The sequence below is a fragment of the Theropithecus gelada genome, chromosome 14 (assembly GCF_003255815.1).
Source record: "Theropithecus gelada isolate Dixy chromosome 14, Tgel_1.0, whole genome shotgun sequence".
NCBI lineage: Eukaryota > Metazoa > Chordata > Mammalia > Primates > Cercopithecidae > Theropithecus > Theropithecus gelada.
Window position 1 is genome coordinate 85,309,464 of NC_037682.1, and position 24,414 is coordinate 85,333,877.

Sequence of the window (24,414 nt, forward strand, 5' to 3'; positions counted from 1 at the left end):
AATTGTCCCTCTTTGCAGATGATATGATTCTATATTTAGAAAACCCCATCATCTCAGCCCAAAATCTCCTTAAGCTGATAAGCAACTTCAGCAAAGTCTCAGGATACAAAATTAATGTGCAAAAATCACAAGCATTCTTATACACCAGTAACAGACAAACAGAGAGCCAAATCATGAATGAACTTCCATTCACAATTGCTTCAAAGAGAATAAAATACCTAGGAATCCAACTTACAAGGGATGTAAAGGACCTCTTCAAGGAGATCTACAAACCACTGCTCAGTGAAATAAAAGAGGACACAAACAAATGGAAGAATATTCCATGCTCATGGATAGGAAGAATCAATATCGTGAAAATGGCCATACTGCCCAAGGTAATTTATAGATTCAATGCCATCCCCATCAAGCTACCAATGAGTTTCTTCACAGAATTGGAAAAAACTGCTTTAAAGTTCCAAAAGAGCGCACATTGCCAAGACAATCCTAAGTTAAAAGAACAAAGCTGGCGGCATCACGCTGACTTCAAACTATACTACAAGGCTACAGTAACCAAAACAGCATGGTACTGGTACCAAAACAGAGATATAGACCAATGGAACAGAACAGAGTCCTCAGAAATAATACCACATATCTACAGCCAGCTGATCTTTGACAAACCTGAGAAAAACAAGAAATGGGGAAAAGATTCCCTATTTAATAAATGGTGCTGGGAAAATTGGCTAGCCATAAGTAGAAAGCTGAAACTGGATCCTTTCCTTACTCCTTATACGAAAATTAATTCAAGATGGATTAGAGACTTAAATATTAGACCTAATACCATAAAAACCCTAGAAGAAAACCTAGGTAATACCATTCAGGACATAGGCATGGGCAAGGACTTCATGTCTAAAACACCAAAAGCAACGGCAGCAAAAGCCAAAATTGACAAATGGGATCTAATTAAACTAAAGAGCTTCTGCACAGCAAAAGAAACTACCATCAGAGTGAACAGGCAACCTACAGAATGGGAGAAAATTTTTGCAATCTACTAATCTGACAAAGGGCTAATATCCAGAAACTACAAAGAACTCAAACAAATTTACAAGAAAAAAACAAACAACCCCATCAAAAAGTGGGCAAGGGATATGAACAGACATTTCTCAAAGGAAGACATGCATACAGCCAACAGACACATGAAAAAATGCTCGTTATTACTGGCCATCAGAGAAATGCAAATCAAAACCACAATGAGATACGATCTCACACCAGTTAGAATGGCAATCATTAAAAAGTCAGGAAACAACAGGTGCTGGAGAGGATGTGGAGAAATAGGAACATTTTTACACTGTTGGTGGGATTGTAAACTAGTTCAACTGTTATGGAAAACAGTATGGCGATTCCTCAAGGATCTAGAACTAGAAGTACCATATGACCCAGCCATCCCATCACTGGGTATATACCCAAAGAATTATAAATCATGCTGCTATAAAGACACATGCATACATATGTTCATTGCGGCACTATTCACAATAGCAAAGACTTGGAATCAACCCAAATGTCCATCAGTGACAGACTGGATTAAGAAAATGTGGCACATATACACCGTGGAATACTATGCTGCCATAAAAAAGGATGAGTTCGTGTCCTTTTTAGGGACACGGATGCAGCTGGAAACCATCATTCTCAGCAAACTATCACAAGAACAGAAAACCAAACACCGCATGTTCTCACTCATAGGTGGGAACTGAACAATGAGATCACTTGGACTTGGGAAGGGGAACATCACACACCAGGGCCTATTATGGGGAGCAGGGAGCGGGGAGGGATTGCATTGGGAGTTATACCTGATGTAAATGAGGAGTTGATGGGTGCTGACGAGTTGATGGGTACAGCACACCAACATGGCACAAGTATACATATGTAACAAACCTGTACATTATGCACATGTACCCTAGAACTTAAAGTATTAAAAAAAAAAAAAAAGATTAGTTACAACTTACATTTTCTTAAAAATCTGATATGTGTGAATGTAGATATGTACATCAGGTGCATACCCACCTAACCTTATCTGGTGGTCTGTAGTGCTTAGTTGTATGGCACCTTGGAACCACCTGGAACTTTGTGAGCTTCTACTCAGAGAAGTGCTAAAAACCTGAATATTACAGATATGTTATGAGTGCATTGGTTCTCTCCCCAAAAGAAAGAAGCAGTCTCATGGGACAGCAGTTAGTATAAAAGTTGTACACTCCTTGAACTCAAGAAGCAGAAAGAAAAGGAGAAATAGAGACAAAAATAGAAAAGCTGGCAAGAGAAGTAGCAACACAAGTATCAGTGGTAATAAGAACATTAAGAAGTTAGTCCTATAACACTGTAGGCCAGCGTATTCCAGGGGCCCCAGCTCTGTTCAGCAATGTTTTGTCTTCTCTTCTGTCACACCACAGGGACAAGCACAGTGCCTGACATAGGGTAATTATGCAGTCAGCTTTTTTGTTGTTGTTGAGACAAGGTCTAGCTCTGTCACCCAGGCTGGAGTGCAGTGGTGTGATCTTGGCTCCCTGCAATGTCAGACTCCCGGGCTCAAGCAGTCTTCCACCTCGGCCTCCTGAGTAGCTGGGAGGTGCATACCACCACAACTGAGAATTTTTTTGTTTTGTTTTTTGTAGTGATAGGGTCTCACTATGGTGCCTAAGCTGGTTTTGAACTCCTGGACTCAAGCAGTCCTCCCACTTTGGCCTCCCAACATGCTAGAATTACAGGCATGAACCACTGCTCCCAGCTCAGTCAACATTTGTTGAATGAATGAGTGAACCAAAAGAATGACAGCCTATTAAAGGCAATAAACTGTAAAACAACAGGGAAATAAAATATAAATACCAATTTCAAAAGACTAGAGAAGAGTTGAATCAAGAGTTCAGAATTAGGTAGAAATGAGGCTGTATAAAAGCAGGGTGTGAAAAAATGAAGAGAATCCAGGACAATTTTCATAGACACACTTGAGGTATTGAGGACTTGTCTTTTTAATTGGAGAATGTATGGGGAGTAGTTATGTAGGAATGGCTCCAGCCAGAAACAGAACAGACCCATGTGCTTTCATGGACTCTCTGAGGGTAACATACTAAGACTCACAGTTTTCATTCTTAAATGTTATTTAAGTTAGGTTGTGTCTTGAAATCAGAAGATACATTTGGCTATTATTCCCTTTTACCTCTTAAAGCAATTATTAAGTTATTGTTGCTTCTTATAATAGAAAGTGTTATAGAATGACAGAAATATGTTTCACATGTTGCCATTTGAAAGCACAAACACATATGGCATAGCCATTTATGGGGAAATCCACTGGCCAACCCATAGTGCTGTGGAGTAACTACACCTGTAATCTGTACAAATGCTAGAGTACAAGATGAGCAGCACAGAGCTAGGTGCACTATAGAATCCATGCCATGAAATGGTTTCCAAATTTTCTCTAAAAAGGAGAAAGGGGAAAATGCAAATACTTTATGCTAATCTTACAAATCTTCAAGTTATATACTACTAAAAATGGTTCAAGAATAGGGGAAAAAAAAGATGAATCAACAAAGGACAGCTAGTCAAATTACCCATAGAGGCTGTCCATTTATATTAGAAGCAGGTGGCATATGAGGCATAATTGGTGCAATGGCCCAGGGACTCAGGAATATCCAAATCTTGCCTCAAATCACCAACAACCCCAAGGGAGACTTACCATAGCAAAGGAAAGCAAGACACTTTGGTAATGATAACGAGGGAACCCACCTCACACAGTGTTGGAGGAGGTAAGAGTAATGAGGCATCCCTACCCCTTCCAGCCAAGGTAGTATTAGCACAGAACTACTAGGGGCCTGAACTGTCACCCCCACCCAACAGTAATGAGGAGTTCCTCCCTCCCAGTGGCAACAGAGGCTGAGTCAAGAACCTGAACTTCTACCACTGTCTGACAGTAATAAGGTGGCATTCTATTCCCCTGCTGGATTATTGTCAGAAGAGGTCTTCTAAAACACAAAATTGAAATAAAAATCAGAAGCTTGTAATATAATACCCAAGCAAATTAGGGTTCCTATTTTTCAGGAGGTGGGAAGTTTAGAGCTGATACTATGGCTCTGCAATGGTATCAGAGACCTCACTGGAGCTTATAATCAAGTGGAGGGAAACAGATTATAGCAAACAAATAAATCAATATTATGTTGGGGGGTGGTAATAATCACTATGCAGAAAAAGTAAGCAGATTATGAGAATAGAGAGTTACAGAATAAATCTGGTTTGGTGACATTTGAAGAAAGACCTAAAAAACGTGAGAGACATAGATATCTGGATATCTGGGGGAATGGCGTTCCAGGGAGAGGAATCAGCAAAAGCAAAGCTTCTCTTTCTCCGTAATTCCTCCCTCCTTCCCTTCTTTCTCTCCATGATGGCTTTCATATTTGTCTTTTAAACCCCTCTCCCATGCTCCAGACCTATTTCTATTTTAGACATCTCATGTATTCCAAACTGAATTCACTCCTTTGTTTAAATGTAGTATTTAATTACTTATTTTTAGTATAATTTTTCTCATGCTGTGTTTATTTTTCAAATTGTCCAAATTTTTTTATGGCTTAAATATTTTAGAAAATGTGCCCATTGATTTGGGAGCTGATAAAACACTTCTGAAAATTATAATGGCATGTCTTGCCAATGTGAAAATGGACGTAATAAAAATATCCCCAAATCCTATAGTTTTCTTTTTTTAACTTTTTTTTTTAAGTTTAAAGGTGCATGTTGAGGTTTGTTATCTAGGTAAACTTGTGTCATGGGGGTTTGTTTTACAGATTATTTCATCACCCACACACTAAGCCTGGGACCCATTAGTTATTTTTCTTGATGCTTTCCCTCCTCCCATCCTCCATCTTCTGATAGGCCTGAGTGTCTGTTGTTCCCCTCTATGTATCCATGTGTTCTCATCATTCAGCTCCCACTTTTAAGTAAGAACATGTGACATTTGGTTTTCTGTTCCTTTGTTGATCCACTAAGGATAATGGCCTCCAGCTCTATCCATGCTGCTGTGAAGGACATGATCTTGTCCTTTTTATGGCTGCATAGTATTTCATGGTATATATGAACCACATTTTCTTTATTCCATCTACCATTGATGGGCAATTAGGTTGATTCCATGTCTTTGCTATTGTGAATAGTGCTGCAGTGAACATAACATGTGCATGTGTCTTTATGATAGAACAGTTTGTATTCCTTTGGTATATACCCAGCAGTGGGATTGCTGAGTTGAATGGTATTTCTGTTTTTAGGTCTTTGAGGAATCACCACACTGTCTTGCACAATGGTCAAACTAATTTCCACTCCCACAAACAGTGTATAAAATGTTTCTTTTTCTGCACAACCTGGCCAGATTCTGTTATTTTTTGACTTTTTAATAATACCCATTCTGACTGGTGTGAGATGGCATCTCATTATGGTGTTAATTTACATTTCTCTAACAATCAGTAACGTTGAGCCTTTTTTCATATGTTTGTTAGCTGCATGTATGTCTTCTTTTGAGAAGTGTCTGTTCTTTGACCATTTTTTAAATGGGGTTGTTTGCTTTTTTCTTGTAAATTTAAGTTCCTTATAGATGCTGGATATATTAGACCTTTGTCAGATGCATGGTTTGCAAATATTTTCTCCCCTTCTGTAGGTTGTCTGTTTACCTCTGTTGATAGTTTCTTTTGCTGTGAAGAAGCTTTTTAATTAATTAGATCCCATTTGTTAATTTTTGCTTTTGTTGCTATTGCTTTTGGTGTCTTTGTTATGAAATTTTGGCCTATTCCTATGTCTGGAATAGTGTTGCCTAGGTTGTCTTCCAGGGTTTTTACAGTTTGGGGTTGTACATTAAAGTCTTTAATCCAGCTTGAGTTAATTTTTGTATATGGTATAATGAAGGGATCCAGTTTCAGTCTTCTGCATATGGCTAGTCAGTTCTCCCAGCACCATTTATTGAATAAGGAGTTTTTTCCCCATCTCTTGTTTTGTCAGGTTTGTTGAAGATCAGATGGTTGTAGGTGTGTGGCCTTATTTCTGGATTCTCTGTTGTGTTCCATTGGTCTATGTGTCTGTTCTTGTTACCCATACCATGCTGTTTTAATTCTTGCAGCCCTGTAGTATAGTTTGAATTCAGGGCACAATCTCGGCTCACTGCAGCCTCCGCCTCCCAGGCTCGAGTGATCCTCCCACCTCAACCTCCCCAGTAGCTGGGACTACAGGTGCACACAACCATGCCCAGCTAATTTTTTGTATTTTTTTGGTAAAGATGGAGTTTCATCATGTTGCCCAGACTGGTTTCGAACTCCTGAACTCAAGTGATCTGCCCACCTTGGCCTCTCAAAGTATTGGGATTACAGGTATAAGCCACTGCACCTAGATTTTCATAGGAATTTTTAAAGTAGTTTTTTCTGGTTTTTTTCTAGTTCTTTGAGGAATGTCATAGGTAGCTTAATAGAAATAACACTGAATCTATAAATTGTTGTGGGCAGTATGGCCGTTTTAGTGATACTGTTTCTTCCTAACCATGAGCATGGAATATTTTTCCATTTGTTTGTATCATCTCTGGTTTCTTTGAGCAGCGTTTTGTAATTCTCATTGTAGAGATCTTGCAGTTCCCTGGTGAGCTGTATTCCTAAGTATTTTAGTCTTTTTGTGGCAGTTGTGAATGAGATTGCGTTCCTGATTTGGCTCTCGGCTTAACTGTTGTTGGTGTATAGGAATGCTAGTGATTTTTGCACACTGATTTTGTGTCCTGAGATTTTGCTGAAGTTGTTTACCAGCTTAAGGAGTTTTCGGGCCAAGACTATGGGGTTTCTAGATATAGGAACATGTCAAGGATAGTTTGACTTCCTCTCTTCCTATTTGGATGCTCTTTATTTCTTTCCCTTGCCTGATTGGCCTGGCCAGGACTTCCAATACTATGTTGAATAGGAGTGGTGGGAGAGGGCATCCTTGTCTTGTGTCTGTTTTCAAGGGGAATGCTTCCAGCCTTTGCCCATTCAGTATGATGTTGGCTGTGGGTTTGTCATAGATGGCTCTTATTATTTTGATGTATGTTTCTTTGGAACCTAATTTATTGAGAGTTTTTAACATGATGCTGAATTTTATTGAAAGCCTTTTCTTCATCTACTGAGATAATCATGTGGTTTTTGTCTTTAGTTCTGTTTATGTGATGAATCACATTTATTGACTTGCATATGTTGAATCACCCTTGCATCACAGGGACAAAGCCTACTTGTGTATGGTGGATAAACTTTTTGATGTGCTGCTGGATTCCATTTACCAGTATTTTGTTGAGGATTTTTGCATCCATGTTCATCAAGGATATTAGCCTGAGGTTTTCTTTTTTTGTTGTGTCTCTGCCGGGTTTTGGTCAGGATGATGATGGCCTCATAGAAGGAGTTTGGGAACAGTCTGTCCTCCTCAGTTTTTTGGAATAGTTTCAGTAGGAATGGTACCAGCTCTTCTTTGTGCATCTGGTAGAATTCAGCTGTGAATCTTTCTGGTCCTGGGCTGTTTTTGGTTGTTAGGCTATTTATTACTGATTCAATTTCAGAGCCCATTGTTGGTCTGTTCAGAGATCAGTTTTTTTGTTTGTTTTTTTGACAGAGTCTCACTCTGTCTCCCAGGCTGGAGTGCAGTGGCACGATCTCGGCTCACTGCAAGCTCTGCCTCCCAGATTCACACCATTCTCCTGCCTCAGCCTCCCAAGTAGCTGGGACTACAGGTGTGTGCCACCATGCCTGGCTAATATTTTTGTATTTTTAGTAGAGACAGGGTTTCACCGTGTTAGCCAGGATGGTCTCGATCTCATGAACTCGTGATCCGCCCACCTTAGTCTCCCAACGCGCTGGGATTACAGGCATGAGCCACTGCACCCAGTTCAGAAATTCAGTTTTTTCCTGGCTCAGTTTTAGGAGTGTGTGTGTGTCCAGAAATTTATCCATTTCTCCTAGATTTTCTAGTTTATGTGCATAGAGGTATGTATAATATTCTCTAATGATTATTTGTATTTCTGTGGAGTCAGTGGTAATTTCCCCTTTGTCATTTCTAATTGTGTTTATTTGGATCTTCTCTCTTTTCTTCTTTATTTGTCTAGCTAGCTGTCTATCTATTTTATTCATTTTTTTCAAAAAACCAACTCCTGGATTCATTGATCTTTTGAATTATTTTTTATGTCTCTGTCTCCTTCAATTCAGCTCTGATTTTGTTTATTTCTTGTCTTCTGCTAGCTTTGGGGTTGGTTTTCTCTTGATTATCTAGTTATTTTGTTAAGTTGTTAAATTGAGATCTGACTTTTTGATGTGGGCATTTAGTGCTGTAAAATTTTCCTCTTAACACTGCCTTAGCTGTGTCCCAGAGAATATGGCATGTTGTGTCTTTGTTCTCATTAGTTTCAAAGAACTTCTTGACTTCTGCCTTAATTTCATTATTTACCAAAAAGTTATTCAGAAGCAAGTTATTCAGTTTCTATGTAATTATATGGTTTCTAGCAAATTTCTTAGTCTTGATTTCAAATTTGACTTTTTCCCCCACAACTTGTCTCTGCACCTCTGTTTTCCCATTGGTAATGGGTAGGCTAATCCTGAATCCCAGTTTGTCCAGAATAGTAACTGTTTATACCTTGTGTGTGCTGGCATAATTATTATTAGTGCTCCTGTCACTTTCAAAATTGTCCTGGTTTGGCTAACAAGTCATATGATCATTATAGCAATGTATCTGATGAAGGTTGGTCCTTTTTTTCTTTTAAAAAAACTTTTATTAGTTAATGTTCAAGTATTTTTATCCAATTTTTATTTTAGGTTCATGTCTGCCCTTTTAGGAGCTAGCATATAAGGCTGGGCATGGTGGCTCATGCCTATAATCTCAATAATTTGGGAGGCTGAGGTGGAAGGATCACTTGAGGCCAGGAATTCAGGACTAGCCTGGACAACATAGGAAGTCCCTGTCTCTATAAAAAATTTCAAATATTAGCTGAGCATGGTGGTGTACACCTATGGTCCTAGTGACTCATGAGACTGAGGCAGGAGGATCACTTGAGACCAGAGGAGGGAGCTATGATTGTGCCAACTGCACTCCAGCCTGGGTGACAGAGTGAGACTCTGTATCAAAAAAAAAAAAAGAAAAAAGAAAAAAGAAAAAAAGTTGAGAGGAAGAACTAGCACATAAGCCCTATGTTAAAGGGCTTTGGGGTATGAGCCCACTAGCCCAAAATTGCTCTGGGCCACCTTCATATATGTCCATATATCTTACCCTGGCTGTTTTTACTCTGAATGTGACTTTTTCTTCCATTCCCCTGCCCTCTTTAGTATACTTGCCACTATTTAGTTTTCTATTTTGCCCCCTCTTCACCTCCAAACTCGGTATCTTGATACTTTGATTATAGGCTCTAGAAGGGCATGTCACCCTGGAATTCTGTGTGCCCCCTCTCTTCTGCCTTAATGAATTGAAGGATTAATGCAGAAAAATCTGGCCTGACTGCAGGACCTTCCTTTGTGAATTGCTCCCAAGATACACTTTATAGTAAGGAATAGAGTTTTGCATGTCTTAAGTAGTGTATTAGACACAATTCACCTAGTTTCCAAAGCTGGAAGACTCACGGGACTTTTTTTTTCTTTTTTAACCACTCACTCAACTTTTCTAAAATTGGATAATAATACCTATGTTATGGGGATATTGTGAGGATCCATGAAAGGAGGTTCAAGAAGATACTTAGCATAGTGTTAGTTAGCGTTTGACTAAAGGAAGTAATGGAAATATAGTAAAGAATGCCAATGCCCAGCTACATTAAGGAGGCTACACTGAGCCTTTTTAAAAATCGTATTTTAAAGTTCACTAGATTTACGAGTAATTATCTGAAAAGCTGAAGAACAGAAAATATACTAGAAGACTGAACAATTGAATTTCAAAAGGGAATATTAAGTTTGATAAAAAGCTGAGTTTGATGTAAAATTGAGTTTGACTAAATCTTAGGTAAGACTCTGGAAGAGGGATAAGCAGGGTTTGTGGGCCTTAGAAGAGGAAGTAATGGCCACCAGGACTCACCAGGGATACCCCAACTCCTTGCTTACTAGACCAGCCTCGCCTCACAAGGTTAGCCTGCTGGTGCAGCAGAGAAACAGCATAGACTTGTATTTGGGCTCTGGCATGATATTTTTGTGGGAAAGAAAGAAAAAACTGTAAGGCTAATTAAATGGATTACTGTCTGATCATAATTTTTAAAAATAAACAACAGATCACTGTCACCCTGAAGGGCTTGGTAGGGAGTGCTACAAGGGTCTATCTTCCACTTTGTCCTTTATGGCATTTTATACAATGACTTGTGTATATATAAAAACCGCATGTATATATATAAATATGTACGTATGTATTTTTTATATTCTGTATATTATATATGTATAATACACATTTTATATGTACCTGTTTCATTTATATACTGAATACATATAAGCCATATATGTGTGTGTGTGTGTGTACAGGATATGTATACAGGATGAAACGTATATATACACACACACAGCAGGTAATGCTTATCAAGTCTGCAGCTCACACAAAGCTGGGAGATATGGAGAATATATTCTCTGATAGAAATGATCCCAAATATAAGCTCAGATGTTACCTCATTTAGGAAGACCTCTGTGATAACCCACCCTCTGCAAGTCTGTATTCAGCACCCCTCCTTTTTGAGAGCCTGAATATATTCATCAGTCTTTTATTCTGCCTGCCTGCCTTGCAAGTCTCTCTATTCACAGGCAATTGCTCTTGTGTCTCTGTTTTCCCAGTACCTTACACAGTGCTTAATGAATGTTTGCTGAAAGAACTAGTGATGATGACCCACAATGAAAGACTGAAACTATCAAGCAGAAATTTAATAAGGATAAATACACAGCCCTATCATTGGACCCCTCCTCTCAAAAAACTAAACAAGCACAAGATAGTGAATAGGTGGCTTACTCATAGCATGCATAAAAAAGAAATAAGATTTTTAGATAAGAATAAACCCACCTTGAAACAATGTGATATCACTGCTTTACTCTTTCCTCTCCCAAATTCAACTAATGTGATCTCCATCTGGTTAAATAAAAGTATATGGCACGTAAAACAAAGGATCTGTGAGACCCCCTCTGACCTGATTAGACCATGCCTGTCGTATTATCTTAAAGTTCCAAATGGTACATTTCAAGGATGAAATTGACAAAAAAAAAATTGTTCAAAGAAGAGCTAGAATTATGAAGGGTCTGAAAATCTTACCGTAGTCATTCTTTTTTTTTCATTCAGCAAATGTGTACTAAGCATCTAGTATTTTTCAGGCAGTATACTGGATACTGAGTACAGAGTGGTGAAGAAAAAAGTCTCTAGGAGCAATAGAAGGAAATAAAAATATTTGTGGAAATAAATAAAGATCACCCAAATGAAAACAACTGAAGGTATTTATTTATTCAGAGCTTGCTATATCAAGGGAATCACCCACTATCACTTGCATTTGGCAGAGACTCAAAGGGAGGCAGAGGAGTGGGAAAGCTTTAAGGTAAAAAAAAGGGAGAAGGGATCAGGTGTGCCCTCATTGGAGGGAGCTGGCATGTAGAGGCTGGAGACAGAATAACTAAAAGTGGGGATTGTTTTGAGGAGTATATTTGACTTTCTCTGGTTTGATCTGAGTTGGAAGTGGGGACAGAAATTATGGAAGATGGCAGTCAGTGATCAAGCCCTGACCATTATGGGACAAATGCTGCAGATTTTGTGGCTTGGCTTTCTGGACTGGTTGTGTTGTTGCAGAAATTATGGGTCAGAGTCTACTGTCATATGGTCTGATTATTGTCCATTCATATATTCAGTCTCTAATATTGAACACTGACAAAAGAAGACTAGAAGTGCACTCAAAACTGTATTTGACACACTGATGACTGTATTCAAGTACTTTAAAGTCTACTGTGTTGAAAAGGCATTTGTCCTGAATGGTCTCAGTGGAATCACTGAGATCAAATTAGGACCAATGGATGGAAAACTTCTTCAATATAAAAAAGATCTGTCTAAAACACATTGTCTAGCTACAATCTCAGACAGTGGTTACCTCTTAAGGGAAGAATTCAGACCTAGGCTGGGTAACTTCTTAGCAGTGATATTGAAAAACAGGTCACAAACTTTGGAATTCACCAGAATCACTTGATGCTTTTGTAACTGATGCAGAATCTTAGGGTCTGTCCTAGACCTGCTGATTCTGATCAGTAGTGTATGATAGATGATTCAGTTAAGAAATATTTGTAGAGGGGCCAGGTGCGGTGGCTCACGCCTGTAACCCCAGCACTTTGGGAGGCCAAAGCGGGCAGATCACCTGAGGTCAGAAGTTTGAGACCAGCCTGGCCAACATGATGAAACCCTGTCTCTACTAAAAATACAAAAAAAAAAAATCACCCAGATGTGGTGGCACGTGCATGTAGTCCCAGCTACTTGGAAGGCTGAGGCCAGAGAATCGTTTGAACCTGGGAGGCAGAGGTGCTAGTGAGCCAAGATTGTGCCATTGCACTCGAGCCTGGGCAACAGAGCGAGACTGCATCTCAAAAAAAATTATATATAATCATATTTAATAATTTTTAATATAAAATACATATTCTTACATAATATATTTTGCATATTATATATACATATATAAATATATAATATATACATGTATAAATATGTATATATATTTGTAGAGGAATGCAAACACTGGATGGGTAGTTGGGGTAGTTGGACTAGTTGACTTGTAAGAGTTTTTCCATCCTGAGAGTCTAACATTCTAACTTTTGCATAGCATAACCATAACCAGGAAATAAACCATTCACTCAACAATATTGATTGAGTAGATTACATTATGTCCAGACTCTACTGTAGGCCTATATTTTAACTTTCTTAGCATGGTACATTCTTACATGCCAAAAGTTAGCAATTAAAGGAACTCATTCATTCTTCAGAGATTTATTGAGCATCTACTGTGTGCTACAGTAATATACTAGGCTCTGGTGAGATGGTGATGAACCAGACTGATATAGTTCTGTTTTCCTAGAGCTTACATTGACATAGTCCTTTTTCTTCAGAGTGGAAAAAATAGACAAAATCTATTTACAGTACAGGGTGGTACATGTTGTCATGAAAAAGAAAAACGGTGTGAAACCACCAGGCCATAGTTCTATTCTTTTCCTCTATATTATAATTCCAATTAAAATTCAATCTTAAAATTTAATCAAGTTATTTATAGAGGAATTAGTATACATCCTTTTGTCAGATTTATTTTAGGTTTTAAGTAAAAATTGAAAGCCTCTGGGCCTCACATTCCTCCAGGAATGCTAGGAGAAGACTTCAGAATGGCACTTTGTACTTAAAACCTCTCTGATGTCAAAACTGGTAAATATCATATTGAATAAACCAAAGGAACATCTTCTGTTTGGGTTGATTCTGGATATCTTAGAAAATGATTCTGGAAATTCTCAATTCTTTGGATTTTAATACCTGTTTCTAACCTTATTGCAATGGAGCGAATTTGTACTGTATTTTTCAAGCATGTTCTTATTCAAAACACTGTGTCTTTTGCTGTGTGGTATACAGGAAGATACATTAAATGGGAAGCAGCTGCCTAGGATCTAGTTCTGGCTCTTCCATTAATTCGCTGTGTGACCTTGGGCCTCTCTGAGCCTGAGTTTTATCAAAATGCTAAATGATCCTTAATTAGCTCTAAAATTCTGATTTAGTGAAACTAAATGGAGGAAATGCTGTCATGTTGCACCTGCCTGTCCCTCCTGTCTTCCTCCCAGCTACACAAATACATTGGAAGCCTCATTACCACCATTGAAATGGATGCTGAAATAACTCGCTTTTCTAATCTGGACATTTGTATGTTCCTTAGGCTGAAGTGTAAGGCCTCAATACCTACCTGCTAATCCAGTCTGAGTGACTGGACTCATGCCAGCTCCCTGGAGAATGCTTAAGCTTCTTTGAAAAAGAACTCTGTAGTGAGAGCACTTACCAATCTGTCTTCTCAACAACAGTAGCTATAATCCTAGCTGTTATACTAAGCATTTTGTTTGATACTCAATAAACCCTCCTAGACCCCAGATATTACTATGTATATGAGTAATAGTAACCTCACTGTCTAAAGACTTACAGTATCTCTCCAAACCTGCCGGCCTTAGTTTGTTTTCATGCTGCTGATAAAGATGTACCTGAGACTGAGAAGAAAAAGAGATTTAATTGAAATTACAGTTCTATATAGCTGGGGAGGCCTCAGATTCATGGCAAGAGGTGGAAGGCACTTCTTACATGGTGGAGGCAAGAGAAAATGAGGAAGAAGCAAAAGCAGAAACCCCTGATAAACCCATCAGGTTTTGTGAGACTTATTCGCTGTCAGGAGAATGGCATGAGAAAGACTGGCCCCCATGATTCAGTTACCTCCCCCTGGGTCTCTTCCACAACACATGGGAATTCTGGGAGATACAATTCAAGTTGAGAGCCAAACCCTATCATTCCAACCCTGGCCCCTCCAAATCTCATGTCCTCACATTTCAAAACCAATCAAGTTCCCAACAGTCCCCCAAAGATTTAACTCATTTCATCATTAACCCAAAAATCCACAGTCCAAAGTCTCATCTGAGACAAGGCAAGTCCCTTCTACCTATGAGCCTGTAAGATCAAAGGAAGCTAGTTACTTCATAGATATAATGGGGGTACAGGTATTGGGTAAATACAGCCATTCCAAACGGGAGAAACTGGCCAAAACAGGAGTTACAGGCCCCATGCATGTTTGAAATTCAGCAGGGCAGTCAAATCTTAAAGCTCCAAAATGATCTCCTTTGACTTCAGGTCTCACATCCAGGTCATGCTGATGCAAAAGGTGGGTTCCCATGGTCTTGGGGAGCTCTGCCCCCATGGCTTTGTAGGGCACAGCCTCCCACGAGGCTGCTTTCACAGACTGGCATTGAGTGTCTGTGGCTTTTCCAGGTGCACAGTGCAAGTTGTCGTTGGATCTACCATTCTGGGGTTTGGAAGACAGTGGCCCTCTTCTCACAGCTCCAATAGGCAGTGCCTCAGTAGGGACTCTGTGTGGGTGCTCCCATCCCACATTTCCCTTCTGCCCTGCCCTAGCAGAGGTTCTCCATGAGGGCCCCACCCCTGAAGCAAACTTCTGCCTGGGCATCCAGGCATTTCCATATATCTTCTGAAATCTAGGCGGAGGTTCCCAAACCTCAATTCTTGACTTCTGTGCACCTGAAGGTTCAACACCATGTGAAAGCTGCCAATGCTTGGGGCTTCTACCCTCTGAAGCCACAGCCCAAGCTCTACATTGGCCCCTTTCAGCCATGGCTGGAGCAGTTGGGACACAGGACACCAAGTCCCTAGGCGGCACACAGCACAGGAGCCCTGGGCCTGGCCCATGAAACCACTTTTTCCTCCTGGGCCTCTGGGCCTGTGATGGGGGGGTGCTGCTGTGAAGGTTTCTGACAAGTCCTGGGGACATTTTCCCCATGGTTTGGGAGATTAACATCAGGCTCCTTGCTACTTATGCAAATTTCTGCAGCTGATTTGAATTTCTCCTCAAAAAATGGGTTTTTCTTTTCTACTGCATCATCAGGCAGCAAATTTTCTGAACTTTTATGCTCTGTTTCACTTTTAAAACTGAATGCCTTTAACAGCACCCAAGTCACCTCTTGAATGCTGCTTAGAAATTTCTTCTGCCAGATACCCTAAATCATTTCTCTCAAGTTCAAAGTTCCACAAATCTCTAGGTCAGAGGCAAAATGCCTCCAGTCTCTTTGATAAAACATAACAAGAGTCGCCTTCACTCCAGTTCCCAAAAAGCTCCTTATCTCCATCTGGGACCACCTCAGTCTGGACCTTATTGTTCATATCACTATCAGCATTTTTGTCAAAGCCATTCAACAAGTCTCTAGGAGGTTCCAAAATTTCCCACATTTATCTGTCTTCTTCTGAGCCCTCTGAACTGTTCCAACCTCTGCCTGTTACCCAGTTCCAAAGTTGCTTCCACATTTTCAGTTATCTTTTCAGCAACTCCCCACTCTACTGGTATCAATTTACTGCATTAGTCTGTTTTCACACTGCTAATAAAGACATACCCGAGACTGGGAAGAAAAAGAGGTTTAATTGGACTTTCAGTTCCATGTGGCTTGGGAGGCCTCAGAATCATAGTGGGAGCCGAAAAGCACTTCTTACATGATGGAGGCAAGAGAAAATGAGGAAGAAGCAAAAGCAGAAACCCCTGATAAATTCATCAGATCTCATGAGACTTAGTCACTATCACGAGAATAGCACAAGAAAGACCGGCCCCATGATCCAATTACCTTCCCCTGGGTTCCTCCCATAACACATGGGAATTCTGGGAGATACAATTCAAGTTGAGATTTTGGTGGGTAAACAGCCAAACCATATCACTGCCTGATCAAATTCCTTAGAAACAGACACCAGCCATATCATGCCAAATTCCTCTCCTTGAGGAGCCACAATATAGCCCAGTTGGTACCCTTGAATCTGGTCCTACCTAGCCCAGGCTTGCTCTTCTATCCTTAACAGACACGAATGATATCCCAGTCTGCCTCTGTCAAACCTTCTGAAGTTATGACAGATATAGGTACATGTATGCCTATATGGAAGAGCATTGATCCTGAAGCTAAGTCTTATAATTTTTCCTAATTAGCATATTCCTTAGAATTAGCCTACTCTAAAAAATGTTATTTTAAAAAATTAAGTATATATACACTGTTAGCTCTGAAATTCGCTTTATTAATTTTAAAATTTAACCTTCAGCTTTTGAACTTATTCCCATTTAAATAATTGAACAATTTCAGGAAATAATGATCAAGCTATGCAGAGCAATGTAATAATTTTTCTTGCCCTCACATTTTACTACTTTAAAATGTATTTTACTTTCCTACAATTGCCAGAACTTCTCCTTGTGAGGCTGAGCTTCAGGAATTAATGGAACAAATTGACATCATGGTAAGCAACAAAAAAATGGATTGGGAAAGAAAGATGCGAGCTTTGGAGACACGATTAGATCTTCGGGATCAAGAATTGGCAAATGCACAAACTTGTTTGGATCAGAAAGGTCAAGAGGTACTGAATACATATGTTAACAAATTGCTAATTCATCAGATTGTTATACATAGTATTCTATCAGAATATATTTTTATTATACATACTTTTTATCAGGCATCAGCAAGAGCCTTTATTGCTTAAAATTCTGTCAGCAAATTATAGGCTAAATGTATTATATCAAATAAGTGACAATCAGAACCTAAATCCATAGATATTTGCTGATAGAGACAGATATGTAGTGTCAATGCCATCTGTAAAAGTAAGCAAATATTTAACATATATGTAAAATATTGTTTGCAAGTAAAGATGTAAGTACTTTTGCTGCTGCAGAAACAAAGAAGTAGTCATCAAAACTGTGGACAAGGCAGAGTTCAGTAACATTTGCTTCTTTGAATATGCTGGAAAAAATAGAAGTAAGATGTCAAAAATTGATTATAGGACAAAGGAGAAAAGAGTTTGGTAAAGGGGTGTGTGTTTATACCTGGGACATCCACTTAAGAGGAGTTTCCTCAGTCCCTCTAGGCTGCTCACTGCCAAGCTGGTGGTCATAAAAGAATATATGAGTGCTCTCAGGGCTGTGAAGGAGTTCAGGAAAACCATACGCTTTATCTAATGTGGACTTTGTGTCTGTGAATTTTTCTTTTGGAAAAAGAAATGTTTAAGAGAAATGTTTGCTAGTTATATACTGTAACAAAAACATCATTAGTTAACTTGTTCATCAGCCATTTTTCTACCTTTATTGACTTCTCAGTGGAACCTAGTTTTTTGGCATAGTTAACTATATTATTGTTTGGCATAGGTAACTTAGTTACTGGCATCTAGTTTTCCTTCACAGTAGAGGTAGGTCATCAGACATGGCATATGCATTCTTCTTCTTCTAGCTTTTATATATATACTGACACAGATATGTAAGCAAGTGCCTCATCTGCCTTTTAAACAGACAAATTATATAAGCCAAATCCTTAGGAACTGCTCTTAGACAATTTTCTTTTTCTTTTTAACATATTACTTGTTACAAAAATGTAACAATTATTTCATAATACCACTAAAACAGAGATCCTCTTGAAGGTAATGGAGAAAACACAAAAGCTGAATTATATTGGTAGAGGTTTTGCCTGAGTAATGATGACATAGCCTCCCAAAAGGATAATGCAAAGTAAATTCTAACCCTGAATTTTAAATGTGATGATGATAAGAATCTTTTGTTAAACATCCGTACTGTCCTAATGTGTACCTTGTGGAATAGTGCTAGCAATGTTTGTTTTTTGTGAATTTAATTATTGATAGCTATTTTAAGAAGTGCAGTACAAATATTTACTCTTGGTTTGGTAAAGCCATTTTATTTGAATTGTTCTTCTCTTTTGCACATTTTCTGATTTTGTCAGGCAAAATTTAGAAAAAGTAAAATTAAATTTTATTCTTCATGCAGGTAGGGTTGCTTCGACAGAAATTGGACAGTCTGGAAAAATGTAATTTAGCAATGACTCAGAATTATGAAGGACAACTACAAAGCCTAAAGGCTCAAGTAAGAAAACTTATTATAATTTAATATCACACATTTTGATATATTTTTGACCTATAGAGTTGTGTTAATTTTATTTAAACTAATTGTTTTTAGTATAAATAAATGTTCTTGTGTTTTAATTCTAAGCTTAGTCATGTCTTTCCCTGTTTTATATGCATTGATTTTGTCTCTTACTAGATTGTTGGCTTGCTATACCTTCTGTACCTCTGTTAGCACAGTATTTGACAAATGGCTTTCTGTTTCTCAAGAGACTTGTTGATTAATTAAATGACAATTAGCTCACAAAAAAAAATTTTGTGAGCAACAACAAAAAAACAATTATCTTTCGTGGTTATTCCTATCTAATAAAGATGTTCTCAATTCTGTGATAATTTAAAATATGGAAGTTTGCGATTATGAAATAGACAATTGAAAGAATAAAACTGGTCTTTATTACCTTATTACTGGTAGCACTGTTTCTTACATGATAGTGCTTCTTCATATGTATTGAGGATACAGATTTCTTTTTCACTTATCCCTGTATCTTCACACAAAGAAGGCAACCAAAATGCCTTCTTTACCACAGATAGCACATAGGGTAGTAATCATTTGAGTATGTCAAATGTAGTAGATGCTATATCTTTGCTTAACTTAGTGAATGAATCAATGGGAAATATGGTTTGATTATGAAATTTTACTTTACAACCAACTTTTTTTAGAGTACAAATATTTCACATATGATAATTTAGTTAAAGGAGCTTAAAGTAGTTAATGATCCTTTTAAAATACCTTTTAGGGAGGTAATTAAGCCATTAAGATTGGAATATGAAACATTCGATGCCACTTAACAGATGATTTTACAAGACTAGTTCTTAGTCTACCTAGACATTTTGCCTACAGTTCAAGTAACTGCCACTATATGGTAGCTTGAGTTATGAAATTATATATGGTTTTTACTAGCTTAGACTCTGAGCATTTAGCATGTAAGTCAACTCAACCTTTATTTTTCTATGAAGATAAGGCTCTAAAACAACAACATAAACATTAAATCATTACATATTGGTCAATATAAATAAAGAGATCACAATCTGTAGTAGGTTTGAAAACAATACAGAAATCTAGAAATAAGTTAGGTGTCATCTCTAAGTTGTGTTTAACCAGTTCAGTCACTGCTTTCCAAATCTTTCATTTCTGTTTGGGTATGTTTTCCTCTTGTTAAAAAGTTCTTGGCTTTGTTTACAGGTGCCAAGCAGTCATTTAATATATGAATCCTTGCCATTTGATGCTTTGCAGTTCTATTTTATTATTTGGCTGATGGCTGGTTTTCAGTGCTAACCAAAAAATATCTTTATGGTAACTTCATAAAAATTTGTTCTGTGGAAAACACTGTGAGTTTAGGAAATGCTGTTTAAGCTAATGCTGGCCAAGTTAAGACTCCTCCCCTCCTGGAGATTAAGGGTACACATTAGCATATTACAGGCCATAAGAAGTCCTGCCTTAAACAAACTGATTTAGCCTTTCCATTCCATCATGTTCCAAAGATATTGGACAATGGAGCTCTCTTTTATTTATTTATTTAAGCTAAAACCTTCTAATACTACTGTAAACAGGGGTTTCATGGAATACACTAGGAGTGCTACATTATTGTTGAGAGCCACCTGTTTTCACTGCAGTTTTCTGCTTCTCTTTTTCTCTAGTTAAAAGGAGGAAGAAAGGGAAGGAGAGCAAAGGAGAAGGAAGAGGAAAGTAGGGAACAAGAGAGAAAAAGAAAAGTACTATGTACTTGATTTGGTTTGCATAAAGCTAGTAATATGCTGTTTTTCTAAGCAGAAAATGGTATCTTGTGGCTAACACGCTTTTGTTGCTGCCAGCTCACTCTACAGGTTCCTCCTTTGAAATTTCTGTTTTATTTACAATTTCATTTTCCTGAAACATCTTAAGTATACACTTTACCACACTGTGCCTTGAATAACTCAACTCTGTCAAAGCTTCCTTTTAGAAATTGCTTTCCTTTTAAAAAGGAGTTATTTTTTTCCTTCTAACCATTATAAAACTGTAATTTTAAATACATATATTTGAGGCTTTTGCTTCTGGAATAGATATACTCTTCCCTATCCTCCCACTAAATTAGACATCATTTATAAAATAAGATTCTGAGAAGTGGAGAGAAGAGAGAGATTGGCTAAGGACCTTAGGACTCAAAGAATGTCACAATAGTGAGTTCCCTAGGATTTGTTTTTGCCTCATATATCTCAGACTGAGTAACACAAAAGCAGGCAACCCAGTTATGCCAATGGGTGCAAACAAACAAAAAGAGCCCCAAGGAAAGTCTGCTGTCTCCATCCAAAAGTCCAGAAGAGAGACAGCCTAGCAAGATAATACATTTTTAGATAACAACCTCTCTACTCCAGCCTCATAAAACAGAGAAAGAAAGAAAGAAAGAAAGAAAGAAAGAAAGAAAGAAAGAAAGAAAGAAAGAAAGAAAGAAAGAAAGAAAGGAAGGAAGGAAAGAGAGAGAGAGAGAGAGAGAGAGAGAAAACTACAGGCCCACTGCCACCTACAAAGGCTTAGTGAAAAAACTTAGATTTCTGCCTTCACTAAGCTGTAACAAGGTAACCCTGGCCCTCTTTCCTGGGTAGTATCTGGGAAGACTGAATGGAGAACCAGGACTTTCATCCTTACTAGATATTAACAAGGCCCTCATCAACCCGTGGTGATAGTGGAGAGCTTGGACTTCTACACCTACCTGGTGGTAAGGAGGCACCCCTCCCTCTCCAGTCTCAGGTGTTATTATAGGAAGGCTGTTGAGGAGTCACCACTGCTTAGTGGTGACAAGTTCACCCACTCCCACTATAGTATCACTGAAGGCCATGTGAGAATAGTTACAAGGCACCCATGACCCTTCAATCAAAGTGTATCAGTGAAAGACTAGTGGGGAGCCTGAACTCCCACTTCGAATCAGCAGTAATAAGGAGCACCTCCCACTGGATACCAACTGAAGCCAAGTGAAGACCTGGACATCCACTATCCCCTGGCAGTAATGGAGTGGCACTCCATTTTTCCCTTCCAGAAATTGTCAGAGGAGGACTGCTAAAACACAGTATTTGAATAAAATCCAGAGTCTCAAAACACAATACACAAAAATGTCCAAGTATCAATAAAAATCATTCATTATAGAAAGAACCAAGAAGATCTCAACTTGAATAAGAAAAGACACTCAACAGATGCCGAGGCCAAGATGACACACATTAGAATTATCTAATTTTAAAGCAGCTGTTATAAAAATACTTCAATGAATTATTACAAATATGGCTTGAAATAAATGAAAAATTATAAAGCTTTGGCAAATAAATAATATAAATAACCAATTAGAAATTTTATAACTGAAAAGTATAATAACCAAATTTAAAAACTCAATGGATGGACTTAAAAGCAGAATGAAGAGGACAGAAGGAAAAGAATCAGCTCAAAGATAATACAATAGAAACTACCCAATCTGAACAACAGAGAGAAAGAGTAAAAGAAAATGAACCTTGGGAACATGTAGTATGGCAACAAGCAATTTAAAATTTACATCATCAGAGAACCCAGAAGGAGAGGAGAAAGATGAGGAGGGTGAAAAAGCATTCAGAGAAATAATGGTTGAAAAGTTATAAAACTTAGCCCCCCTCCAAAAAAAAAAAAATGTAAACCTACAGATTGAAAAGCTGAGTGAACTTCAAACAGGATAAATCAAAAGACAGCTGTGTTAAGACACATCATAGTCAAAGTTCTGAAAACCAAAAGACAAAACAATCTTGGAAGCAGCAAGAAAGAAATGAAACCTTACCTATAAGGGAAACCAATTCTGATAATGGTGGCCTTCTCTCTGGAAATGATGGAGGCTTTCAAGTGCCGAAAGAACAGAGCTTTCAACCCAGAATTCTAGGTCTGGCAAAAATACCCTTCAGGAATGAAGAGGAAATTAAAACATTCTCAAAGGAAGGAAAACTAAAAGCATTTGTTGCTGGCAGACCTACCCTAAAAGAATGGCTAAAGGAAGGTCTCGTAACAGAAAAGAAATGATAAACAAGGAATCTTAAGACATCAGCGAAGAAGTAAAAACACCAAAAAGAGTAAAAAACATGAGGGGAAATGCAATAGACTCTCCTTATCCTCTTGTATTTTCTAAATTTTTGATAGCAAAAAATTATAACCATGTCTAATATGGTTTTCAGTATACCTATAGGAAACACTAAGATAATGGTGTTATAAATGGAACAGAGTAAAAGAACATAAAGGAAAGTAAGATTTCTACACTTGAACTGGAAAGATGTCAAACACCAATAGACTGTGATTAATTATGTAAATACAGTGTAATGCCTAGAGCAACCACTAAAAAAGATCTACAAAGAGATATACTCAAAAACACTATAGATAAAATGGATTCTAAAATAATGCTTATGTAATTCACAAGAAGACAAGAAAGTGAAAATAGAGAAACCAAAAGCTAGAGAACAAACAGGAAACAAAAAAAGGCTTAAGCCATGACATATCAATAATTACATTAAATAGAAATGGTCTAAATACACCAACTGAAAGACAGAGATTGACAATAAATAAAAAAAATTACAAACTCACTTCAAATATAACTGTATAGGCAAGTTGAAATTAAAAAGATGGAGAAATATACCATGCAAATATTAATAGAAAGAAAGCAGAAGCGGTGCCAAGATAATTCAATACAGAAAGATTAGTCTCTTCTACAAATGGTGCAATGACAAGAGGATATCCTTATGCAAAGGAACTAAGTTGGACCCCTACCTTAAACCATAGACAAAAATTAACTCAAAATGGATCAAAGATCCAAATGTAAAACCTAAATCTAAAAAGCTCTTAGAAGAAAACATAGGAGTAAATCTTCATAACCTTGGATTAGGCAATGGTTTCTTAGATATGGCACCAAAAGCACAAGCAACAAAAAGTTAGATAAATTTGATGTCATTAAAATTTTAAAACTTTTTTGCTTCGAAGGACACCATCAAGAAACTAAAAAGACACCCATCAATGGGGAGAAAATATTTGCAAACCATATATTTGATAAGGGACTGGTATCTAGAATATATGAATAACTTACTAATTGATAATAAAAGACAGATGACCAAATTTTAAAATGGATAAATATTTGAATAGATATTTATCCAAAGCAGATATACGAATGGCCAATAAGCACATAAAAATGCTTAACATCATTAGTCATTAGGTATATGGAAACCAAAACCACAATATCCATTCACATCCACTAGGATGGTTATAATAAAAAGGATAGAAAACAACAAGTGTTGGTGAGGATATGGAGACATTGGAACCCAATGCATTGTGAATGGGAATGGAAAATGGTACAGCCATTTTGGAAGACAATTTGGCTGTTCTTCAAAAAGTTAAAGTTACCATAAGATCCAACAATTCCACTCCTAGGTATATACCCAAGAGAAAGTAAAACATATATCTACACAAAAACTTCTATGTAAGTGTTCACAGCAGCATTATTTATAATATCTCAAAGTGGAAAAACCCCACATTTCTATCAGTTGATGAATGGATAAACAAAATGTAGTGTATTTATGCAATGGAATATTATTCAGGTGAATTTTATAGTAGGTGAATTATATCTCAATTTAAAATTATGAGGAAAAAAGCAGAAGTGGCTACTTTAATATCTGATAAAGTAGACATCATTGTTCATAGTGTTATTTACAGTAGGCAAAAACTGGAAAAAATCAAAATGTCTCAGTATATGAATGGTTAAACAAACTGACACATTTATACCATGGAATACGATT

At 37.7% G+C, this 24,414-nt stretch overlaps 1 protein-coding gene across 1 annotated transcript in view; it reads left to right on the plus strand.

Annotated features, from left to right (window-relative positions):
• The window catches only part of DEUP1 (deuterosome assembly protein 1), a 98,523-nt gene that overhangs the window by 11,418 nt on the left and 62,691 nt on the right, over positions 1–24,414 (plus strand). The window contains exons 3-4 of the mRNA XM_025357394.1: positions 16,935–17,106; positions 18,518–18,613. Coding sequence (XP_025213179.1) covers positions 16,935–17,106; positions 18,518–18,613 — 268 coding nt within the window. The remainder of the gene's footprint in view (positions 1–16,934; positions 17,107–18,517; positions 18,614–24,414) is intronic.